Below are 12,400 nucleotides of genomic sequence, written 5' to 3' on the forward strand. Positions count from 1 at the left end.
TGAACGCTTAGCAAATTTATTGTATTACAATTTTGAACACTTTCATATTTTAGTTCCTTAAGTTCTACTAAGTTTGTAATTTATTCGATCCTCATCACTAGAAAACTTTATAATGAAAAGATAATATGACTAATTTTCTTCTTATATCTACAATCTTGAATAATTAGATATTATATTCTAACGAATTTTTTATCTCACGTTTCTTCATTTTCTATGTGAATGGTAATAGCTCCATATATACCATCATCGTCATGCATGTAAATCAATAAAAAAATAAAAACAAAAACAAAAAACAAAGAAAGAAAAAAGAAGAAGATGATGATGAAAAACGTTGATTCTTTTTATTTAATTACTAATCAAATTTGTATAGAAGTAAAAGTAAATTTTGGAGACTAATTAACGTGTCAAAATACAGATAGATATAGAAGATATTTTAATTTGATTAATTAATGAGATGGAGAAAACAAAGCCATAAAAATTTATGACCGTGTGGGTATATATACATAAATTGCATGCAAGAAGTATTTAATAGGAAGACAAAATATCACCCAAATTACACAAAGATGGATAACTATTGGTAAGGTTAAATTACCATTTTAGTTATTTTAAAAGTTTCAACTTATTGCGAACCCCATAAGATTTGATCAAAATTCCCAAAGCATTATTACCTTTATCCAAACCAATAACACCTTTTTAACGTGACATATTCTCTTGAAACATCAATTCAACATTTGAAGAAAATTTGTCACTGTGGGATTAAGGTTTGGTAATAAGAATAATATTTTGAAAATTTTAATCAAATCATAGGTGCCTAAATTGAAAATTTTAAAACGATATAGCTCAAATTAGAATTCAACAGAAAGTATAAGGATGGATTAAAATGGTAATTTAACCTTAGAATAAAATGAAACAAGATTTTCTTTCTTTCTATTTTTTTTTTTTTTATATTGCATATTCGAAAAAATATATAAAAAGAAAGAAAACGAAGTTTAAAAAAAAAAAGAAAAAAAGAAAACTTTCCCGGCATCAATGGCGGAGGATGCTCCTAGAAGTATACAAACAAAGTGAGAGGTGCACGTCTCATCTCATGTGGTGGTTCCACACCAGGGCGTGATCCGCCGCTGGGTTGCAGCCGGTTGTTCATCCAGCGGTAATCCACGACCGCCGCCGCGTCGGAACACAAGGGAACACTCGGGCAACTCCCCGAGATCCGCAAAAAGTGACTCATCCACGTCATCATCACCCATCGGAAAAAGCATTGCCACGTCACTTGAAATGGAATGATCTACCAATCCACTCGATCCTCTCCCTGAGAAAATGGAGCTTTCAAGCACTGTAGACGACGTCGTTTCCATTTCTCCAAACCAACTAAACTCATCCCCGGTTATGAACGACTCCTCTCCCACTATCTCCACAAATTTCTCTTCCACTTCCGGTTCTTGATGAACTGGAACCGTCTCTGGTGAACCGGGTTTCAGCGCAGCCGCAGCGGTTTGGTTGTGATTGTTGTTATTGTTATTGTTGTTTCTTGAAACCGGACCGGAATGGTTATGCTCACACGAATATGTAATGACCAACGTGGTTGGATCAAGTCGATTCTTCTCTACTTGCTTCCTTGCTGGACATCCCTTTGAGCTACTACACCTATAATACGCCCTACAAAAATTAAACCCAAAACCCATCAATTCGAGTATAGCTCTCAGTTTATTAATTCCCATTTCAAACCTGGAAATTCAAAACTAAATCAAACCTGGGGTAAGGAGAGCCTTTGATGGGCTTTTGACCATACTTTCTCCACGCCCAAGAATCAGAAGGTGGAGGTGCAGAGCCAGAGGAATTTCTTGGGCTGTCGCTATTAATTTTCACTGACACAACCTTCTTCTTCATCCCTCTTCTAAATACACACACCATAAATTAAATTAAAATAAAATAAAACCCATTTGAATTGGGTTTAACTAATAATAGAAGACTCACCTGCCCTTCTTCGTGGCGGTGGCGGCGCCGGAATTACGAGGAGGAGAATCGGGGGTGGGTTTTAATTCGTCGGAATCTTCAAATAGATCAGCAGAATAGAATTGGTGGTTATTATTATTGTTGAAGGAAACATCATCCATAGTATTTATGGCCGCCCGCCACAGATGGGTGGTGGTTTTTTAAGGTTAATGGCTGTCGGAAAAGTTTGTACCAGAGGGATTTGAAGAAGAGAGAAACAAGAAGAAGAAGAAGAAAATGAAGAATAAAGGGAGAATTTAATGTGGGTTTTCTTTTTTTTTTTTTTTTTTTTTTTTTTTTTTTTTCTGGGGGAAGGGGGTTAATTTTTGTTAATTAAAAAATGGGGTATGGAGTTGACAAAAGTATTAATGGGGAGATGTGCGACTACCATTCTTCTTAATAACTATCTAATCTCAAATTGGTGATATTAAAATCCACAATTTGTCGCTGTTGATTGTGACAAGAAGGAGAATTTTCTGTTTTTTCTTTAAAAAAAAATTAATGTTCAATTTCAAATTTGATTTGAATGAAGTTCACTACATTTTAATTTTTTTTTTCAGTTTCATGTGGGGGAACGATACAGGCATCTAGTGGAGTTTTAATTTGGGCAATTAGGAATAAATTATGTGGGATTTTCTACCTATTATTGTTGCAAAATTTCTATCCTTATTATTTTTAATCCGAATTTATTCTTTTTTTTTTTCGTTTTAATGTATTTTTTCTTTATTTTTGGTTAATTATTTCCTCTTCGGGAAAGAGATTATAATTTTATGGTGAATGACAACGGTGAAGAATCCTGATTATAAAACTCAACTTTATAGGCTTCACTCCTTTGCTACCCTTGCATTAAAAAAAGTAATAGTAATAAAAAATAATTCTAAGGTAATTATTTTAAATAACAAAATTATTAAAAATATTTTTAAATATGTGAAAATGTCTTTGATAGACTATAATAGACTCACGGTCTAGTATTTGAATAAATTGGTTCATTTTGCTAAAACTGAAAACAATCCTTAATTCTAATAGATTTTGCATTCAATACTTTTCTCAAAGTTAAGTTGTAGTAATTAACCTCGAATTTTCTACTTTGTTTAAAAATACTTATACAAAGTTTCAAAAGTTTGATTGAAATACTTAATTTTTTTAAAAAAATTCAAACATATATTTATTATTAATATATAAACAAAAATCGTTAGTACTTTATTTAAAATTACTAAACTTTAAAAAATTAAATTTATACCTTTAAAATAAAAGAAAATTTTAATAAAATATTTTGTTATTGTTAGTATTTGGACGAAACTGTTTATCTATATCTCACTCATTTGCCTCTTCCATTTCCTCTCTCCTTCACTTCAATTTATGGTTTAAAAATAAAGTCTTAACGATTTTTGTCAAAAACTAATGATGATAGAGTATCTTTTTTTAGCTAATTTTCAATGTTTATGGCTACTAATGAAACATTTGAATATATGTTTAAATGTGATTTTGGAATAAAGTATAAAATTAAGAGGGATTTTCTATAATTTTGCACCTCTCTTTAATATTTTATTATATAGGTCAATTAGACAAAATTGAATTTTGTGTCAAATAAATACACCCATGAAAATTTAATGCTTTGTTGGATTTTTTTTATAAAAAAAAATACAAAGACCCCATTTGATAATAATTTAGGTTCCGTTTGATAACCATTTCGTTTTTTGTTTTTATTTTTGAAAATTAAACTTTTTTCATTTACATTTCTTACAATGACTTGCATCTTTCTTAAATACAATGGTCAAATTCTTGGCCAAATTCCAAAAACTAAAGCTACTTTTTTAATTCTCAAAATTTGACTTGGTTTTTTAAACCATTGGTGAAAAGTAGATAACAAAAGAAGAAAGTTGAGGTGAAAATAGTGTCCACGGACTTAATTTTTAAAAACAAAATAGTTACCAAATGCGGTCTTAGTTTTTTATTTTTTTAAAAAAAAGTATGCATATTTCAACCACATTTCTTATAATAATTTGCATATTTCTTAAGCACAATGGTTGAATTTTTAGCTAAATTCCAAAAACAAAACAACTTTTTGAAAGTTACTTTTTTAATTCTCAAATTTTGGCTTATTTTTTAAACAATTGGTGAAAAGTAGATATTAGTTAAAGACTAAATATATACCCAAACAAAAAACAAAAAAATAAAATGGTTACCAAACGAAGTCTAAATAAACACAATTTTATAGGCTTTACTCAAATTTTTACCGCACAATTTTAATCTTTTTTAAAAGTATAAAGAATGAATATATACAAACTCATGAAAATTAAAGGGCTAATTAAAAAATTCTCAAAAGTACAAAAAAATAATAAATCACAACTCTAAAAGTTCAACGACAATATAATTTATCTTCTTATATGCACCATAATTATATTCCGCGTTTTAGAGGCAAGCAGCCTCAAATAAGAGAAAGAAGAGAAAGAAGAAGTTTCTTAAACTAATATTGTTTGTATAATAATAGATCTTAATTAGGAGGAAAAGTTGTATACTTTTTAGCACTAAATTAATCTTACAAGTAAACTATTGTTAAAATTTAAATTATTATGAAAGATACTGATAGGGTTAAGTTTTATGTTAAAAAAAGGAGACTTTAAGCCACATTCAATAACCTTAACTATCCTAGAGATGACCAAGCCCAAGTTAGGTAATTAAATAACCAGTTAAATATATGGATTATTGTTGATAATTAAGTACAACTATCCTAATTAATTAAACATTGGAAAAACTTAGTTGGATGTATCACATGGTCTTGGCTACAATGAAGGAGAAAGAGAGATTCTTCCAAAGAAGAATCTTTTCCCTTTGCTACAAATCTCACTTTGTAATATTATACCTAATTAATGAGCTTTAAATGCTCCAATTAACATAAATATATGAGATAAAAATGACTAAGTATATACTTGATAAAGTATTTATCTATAGCTTCAAAGTAAAATAAAATGGAGATATTTTCAAATTTATTTCTCAACTATCAAGTGACGATCACATTCAATAATTTAAAAAAAAAGGCCTTTCGTTTATCTTCATTATCCAAATATGTTTTTTTTTAATCTTTTCAATATTGATTGATGATGTTCAAAAAAATAAAAAAGTATATGAATAGTGATGTGTATTACAATATGTTTTAGTTCAACATACAAATATAGAGTTGGTTGATTATTTGGTATTGATGTCAAAATTTGGACAGAAGATAAAAAATGCACTTGACCTTCACATGAAAGCAACAATAAATTTGTAATTTAGAGAAGAACATGAGCTACAAGATGCAAGATTTGTACACTAATGTGATGCTTGTCACACGGGTTTCAATACTTAAGTCAGAAAGTGTATATGTATAACAAGTAGAGAGATTGAGTTATTAAAATGGACTTACTTTTCCTTGAAGCTATTATGATATATTAATAGTTGTAGTTAATCTAGGTCTTTTCCAATCAGGTTTCAAAGTTCCATTGAGGTTATTCTTTAACTTACCGGGTTGGGGTGTGTAAGAGGTGTGCTCCATTTAGCATTTTGTTAGGGTGGGCCTTGGCCAAGTATCTTTCCTTAGCCTCATTTTAGACCTAATGCGATCCCTTGGGCTAGAGCATGCATGAGTCATGCCCCAATAGGTACGACCCCCTTCTCTGGGTTCATTGATCATAGAGCATCACTTTCAGCTCGAATTGAGTTGTCTTTTTGAGATTGTCGCATCTATCTTTACTTGATATAGATTATTCCCTATAGGTCAAAATCACCCATAACATTCGGCATATGAACTATGCTGCACTTATAGTATGATTGCATTTAATGATATTTTTTATTATACTTTTGAGGAAAATTGAATATAATTTCGAAAATTATTTGAAATGACAAAACTGTTAAAAATATTTATAAATAATAGCAAAATATTACAGTCTATCTATGATAGACTGCAATAGACTACTATCTGTGTCTATCATGACACACAAATAGGCACAGATAGTAGTCTATCGTGATCTGTTACTGATAGATAGTGAAAATTTTCTATATTTATAAACATATTGATTCATTTTCCTATATTTGAAAATAGGCTATATTATTTTTCTAAAAAATAGTTAATGAAGAAATAACACATTAAATACAAAACATGATGCATAATGTTCGATGTTTTAGAGTACAATTGTCAATTTAATTAATAATTATTTAAAATTATAATTTTGTTATTAATGTATTGAAAGCTCCGAATGATTTTGTTAAAGTTTGTAACCAAAAAAAAAAAGTTGACAAATCTCTTTAAATTATTCTATATATATATATATAAACATATTTAAATACATGAATATATCATTCTGACATGTTACTAAACTAATGGAACGTTTGGAAAGAGAGAGTCATTATAGTCTTATGATAGTCTTTGTTCCAAACGTCCACTAAGGTTTAAAATTTCGATGTCAACAAAAATAGTGAGATCCCAATTTTACAAAATGTCGATGTCGATGGATATTTCTAAAAAAAATATGAAAACATAAATTCTAAAAAAATATTTTAAACAAATTAAATGTTTATTATTTATATTATATTAAAAAAAAAAAGCAATTACTTAAAAAGAGACTAAGTTTTTATTTATTTATTTATTTGGTTAGGATGTTTTACTAGATTTTCTTTCAAAAAGAATTTGACATTCAATTAACATTAAAATTGACAATGTTGAAAATTTATTAATGATCAAATCTAATCATCACTCATAACTTTTTTTTGTGTTATTATTTGAATGTCTTTTTTTAATCTCTTCTTCAATACACTATCCAAAGACGCGTTCAAATTATATGAATATTGATATGTATATACACAATTATTATATATGATTGTATAATCATAATCTTAATTATTGCATTGGATGGAATCAAATACTATTTCCCTAAAAAGAAGTTAATGATCATTGAAACAATAGAAAATATTGAGCATGTAGATCATGATGAGAAATGAATGAATGAATAAATTAATAAAAATTTAAAGAAGATGTAGGGGATCGGGATGGTTTAAAATTCAAAATTAGGGTTCATGGATGGGATTATTTTATTAATTAATATTATTGGTGAGAGAGAGAGAAGTGATGTGTTTTTGTGTCATAAGAAAATGAGAGAAACAGCCAAAAAAAAGGGGGGGGGGGAAAAAAAGAAATTAATGAAATTTAATGGATGCGTGAAGCAAGCAATAAAAGCTAATCATATTAATTAATTACACAATTTGACTAAGTCTATGTTTGAAAGTGTGGATTAATTCCAATTCCTCTGTTTTAATTAAAAAAATTCTGAGGCTTAATTGAGTTTATTTTTCTGACTTTGTAATGGATCCATCTTGGGAAACTCCCCCAATGGAATTAGTCGAAGCACCAACTTTTCTTCTACGCCATCTCTAATTGCTAACTCTTTTCTTTCTTTTGTCCTTATTACACACATTAATATCATTTGTTTTTGTTTATGATAAGTTTTCCAACTTTAATTGTTTTTTTTTTTAAATCAAACTTTTAAGATTTTTTTTAAGTGGGATATCGAATCTTCTACCTTTTTTAAAAAATATCATGTTAATTACCATCGAGCTAAATTAGTTTTGACAAACCCTTAAAGATATCTAGCTATTAGAATTTATGAACTTTTAATTTTATGTCAAAAAAGTTTTTGAATTTTATAAATGTGTTACGTAGATATTTTAACTTTTAACTTTCGTATTTATTAAGTTCGTCCTCAACATATTCGTTGAAAATTTAATGAACCTGTTAGATATAAAATTGTGAAATTAAATATGTGAGTTTTAAAAATATGGAATATTTCATACCCGGTTTGATAATTATTTGATTTTTTGTTTATGAAAATTAAGCTTGTAAATACTATATACTTAGACTTATAAATTTATTTGTTTTTAGAATTTGATTAAGAATTCAAGTGTTTGTTAAAAAACTTTAAAATCATAGTATGAAATTAGGAGAAAATAAGCATAGATTCCAAAAATAGAAAACTAAAAAAAAAAGTTACCGAATGAGGTCTCAATGATCTATATGGCATAAAATTGAAAGTTTAAAGATATATTAGAAACATTTTAAAGTTTACGGATTCTAATAGGCACAAACATTAAAAATTTAGGAACTAAACTTGTAATTTATCCTTTAGTTGTTAACTTTTCTATAAACGAATTTGAGTTATCTCTTAGTTTAATTAAATTCATGTTTTGTATATTTGTTAATTCTATGAACATAAGTATATATATGAACATGAAATTTTGAATACTATAACCATTCACTATTATATTAATAATGTAGTTTGTTGTTTTAAAAAAACAACTATAGTTTGTTAATGTTAAAAAAATGTTGTTTGTTGAGAGAATCATTATTCGGATATTATATTTATGAAATTATTATAGTTTTCTTATTATTTTAAGGATCGTCATATAAATTTTTATCTTTTCCATCAACTAACCATAAATTCACACAGAACTAATCATGGTTTAAGATGGGTTTATATCAACCAATCAAGAAATATTAACTTACATTTAAATATTTAGGTAATGTTTAATTAATAGTTCGTTGGAAATGATTTTTGTTAATGTTTAAAAAATATTCTTAACTATATAAAAGTGTTTATAAACACTTAAAAAAGATTTAATTTTTTAATTATATTTTTTGTTTTTGTTTTTTTGAAGAATGTAGTTGAGTGAATTCAAAATTGATATTTTGTGGATATTAAAATCAACATTCATTTATGATTTTGGGAGAGAAAAAAAGTAGTGAAGTCCAAATGAGGTTTTACATAATGTATGGCTTTTACAAAAGAAAATTGCAATACGAGTTTTTAACAAATGAATTGATCGTATAAGTTATTTTTTCATTTTTTTGAAAACTAGAAGTCTAAAAGGAAAATAGAAATCAAATAGATTTGTTATTTTTAACAAATCTCACTATACTTTACTTTTTGTTTTTAAAAAATAGTCTAAAAGGAAAATAGTTATTCTGTTTGAGATGTGTAATTTTAGACTTGTTCAAATTATCATTTTGGTTCATGTACTTTGAGATTTGTTCAACTTTAGTCCCTACATTTTTAAGATGTTCAGTTTTAGCCTATGTATATACTTTCAACGAATCTTAACTTTGGTCCATGTTGAAAGAAGGGTTATCTGACACACAATATAATGAGTTAAACATAATGTTACAAAAATCCCAAGAGCATAAAATAAAACACAGATAGTATAAGGATATAGAACAAAACACAAAGTTTGGTAATCTAATTCGATACAAAATATACCACCTATGTCTAGAGAGTGTGTACCGGAGGAAAGATAATTTCACTAATAAATAGTTAAATATTTATAACGTTATACTTATCTGTAAATACAAAGTTTCCCATAATGACACATGAATAAGTCAACTTAGTGAAGGAATACATAGGCTCCCTCTAAGTGGGAGATTCCCTCTCAAGGATAGTTTCAACCTTTTCTAGATTCAAATGAAGACCACTTCGCTCGATATACGTAGGCTCTCCTTAAGTATGAGAATCCATTTTCATGTAAGAGACAATGGTATAATATGATCTAGAGAATCAACTCAAGATCTATAAAACTTCTTACCTCACAATCACTTGAATGGAAACACGTGTTGTTTTCGGCTAAACACAAGAAATGGCACAAATTTTTTTCGAAAGTGTTAACCCTAAAACTAATAATATAAACCTTTAAATATGCATGACAAAAAGGAAGAATCAGACCATTACCATAATTAGCCAAACCCCAGACAAGAAAAAAAAAATCCTTAAAAATAAATACATATAATTTCCTAGATAAGTAAAGAGTTTTCAGACATAAACTACACTGTGTGAGACATCCGGTAAAACATCACATGGGACAAGATGAAAGAACAAGTTTACCAACATCCACACAACACACCAAAATATATAGCCAACATCAAAGCATTAACACATGTTGCTAGTTTAATTATTGTTGAATATCGACGAGCATTTTCGTTATACATTTTGGAAACATATTCATATTGGGTATATTCTTATACGAAAATTATTATTTTTATTTAACTAGTTTGATAATTAATTTTGAGAGATTAATTTTAATATTTATTGAAAATACATATATTAAATTTAAATATTTAAAAATATAAGAACTAAAATAGCACAAAATTTAAGGTACACATACCCATTAATGATAAATTAACCCCTCTTTTTATTATTCTTCTTTTTTTTTTTAAAAAAAAAAACCTTAATTGCATCAAACTACGCTTAAATTAGCCCTTTTTTCTTTTGATAATGACTATGCTTATATATACACACTATCTTGCGAAGGTTCGATTTTACTACCCATGTTGATATATATATATATATATATATATAGTCGTATATTTGTTGAGATGATTTATACTAAAAAAAAATTAAGAGATCTTATAATCCTTAAAAGATAGATGGACTACTTTTTTTCAGTGTCAATTAGTTTCGATTTAAAACTCATTACCTAATTAAGAATGATGAATCCAAAAAAAATACCATTTAGAAGAAGCATGAGAGAATTCCACATTTAGAAAAATAAAGAGACCTCACAATCTATTAAAGATAGATAGGGGTTATGTTTTGAGATGAAACTTCATATTATCTAATAATACTATCCATGTGAACCAAGTTAGTTGTATTCTAGGGCTCGAATGGAACTGAGAAAGTGATGCCCCAAAACACATGTGTCAATCCTGATCTAACCTAAAAGCCACAATTTAAATGCCCTACATTACAAACTATCTCTATAAATATAGTATTATGACTGAAGAGAAGTTCATATTCTCACTCTTAAACTTCTTGGTCGCTGCACATATTTACTCTATGACTTACTCATCGAGTGTGTAACACCACATCGGTGTGTAAAAGGATATTTCAATCTTCTTTTGCAAGTCAATAACATTTACCTTATCAAAATTTTGACAACAACAAAACGCATCATACATTTGTATCAGGACCACTTAAAAGGCCTCATTCATTGAAATAAGTTATACAAAGGGAGATAAAATTCTTTCAGGGGGTGTTTGATAAATGGGTATAAGTTGTTGGGTTGGGTGGGTATTTATTACCCAAGTTTGTTAAGCCCATAAAGAAAAACTGTGGGTTATTAAAACCACATTTTTTACCCACTCAAACTAACCGAAAAACTAGTGATATTTTTATTTTCTTCTCTCTTCCCTCATCTTCGCCATTTGGATTCTCCCCCCGATTTTTTTTTTAATCGTCAAACCTTTGGAACATCACTTTACAAAAATTTGATATGATGATTTGGTTCATTATTTTTTTGTTGGATTTCTTCCAAGGACCGATCTTATCTTATTATGTTCTATCTGAGGTCCTCACTGTGTTATATTATAAGTATCGAAAAGAACATATATTTTGTGATTCTTTTTTTGGAAACGGCCACATGTTCGGTCGTTTCATATTATTTTTGTGATCTTATGAAAAATATTATTGTACTACATCATATTCTCACCATCATAATCAAATGAAAGGTAATTATCCTATGTACAATTTCAATTCCAAATATACTATCCATATTATATAAAAATAAACTGTATGATATGTGAAATAATAATGTTAAGTTAGCAACATTCAATATACAATATACCAATTAGTAATTGGGATAATTACCTTCAATATATATACATACAATATATAATATACCAATTAATTGACTAGCAATAAGAAATGTATTTTGTTTGTATGTTTGAAGAGAATTAGAACTATTATAGTTTTTGAAAAGAATATATGAAAAATAATCTATTATGTTCTATAAATTAAGAAAAAAAATTGAGATTGTCCAGTTTATGTCATAAATGATTTGAGAAAATACGTGTATGTTTGAAAATTAATCAATAACAGCAAAGCATAAAACTAAAAGATAAAAGAATGAAATAAAAAACAAACCGAGAAAAATAGAACTAATCTCATTCACAAAAAACTGCATCAGATCCCTCAACTCAACTCAACTCAACTCTGCACAACAAACACAAACAATAATTACCAACTCAACTCAACTCTGCAAACAAACACAAAATTTAACTCCCCAAATAATTTAACTCTCTAGATAATAATTACCAACTCAACTCAACTCAACTCTACTTTTATCACGCATCAAACACACCCTAAGGGTTGTTTGTTTCATGGGAATCCAAAATTTTCATGAAATGAATACCAAGATTACCAAATTTGTTTTGCATCAATAATGTAAGGTGCCCTTTCACCCGCACATTTCCTTATTTAGGACATCATCTTTTTTCTTTTCTTTTCTTTTCTTTACCCTTATCCTTAAATATATATATCACTGTGAACCCTGAACCCTAATTTCTCTACTTGAGTATGTTTCCTACTGAGACCAGTATGATGAGTAGGTTGAT

At 28.0% G+C, this 12,400-nt stretch overlaps 1 protein-coding gene across 1 annotated transcript; it reads right to left on the reverse strand.

Annotated features, from left to right (window-relative positions):
* Positions 1-498: 498 nt before the first annotated feature.
* On the reverse strand, positions 499-2,292 carry LOC120083740 (probable WRKY transcription factor 65). The gene is made up of 3 exons (XM_039039591.1): positions 1,975-2,292; positions 1,751-1,894; positions 499-1,656 (listed from the first exon to the last, which is right to left on the reverse strand). Exons 1-3 carry the CDS (start codon positions 2,112-2,114, stop codon positions 1,086-1,088), a joined length of 855 nt encoding a protein of 284 aa, XP_038895519.1. The 5' UTR covers positions 2,115-2,292; the 3' UTR covers positions 499-1,085.
* Positions 2,293-12,400: the final 10,108 nt, after the last annotated feature.

This window comes from Benincasa hispida, chromosome 8, assembly GCF_009727055.1.
Source record: "Benincasa hispida cultivar B227 chromosome 8, ASM972705v1, whole genome shotgun sequence".
In the NCBI taxonomy this organism is placed as follows: Eukaryota; Viridiplantae; Streptophyta; class Magnoliopsida; order Cucurbitales; family Cucurbitaceae; genus Benincasa; species Benincasa hispida.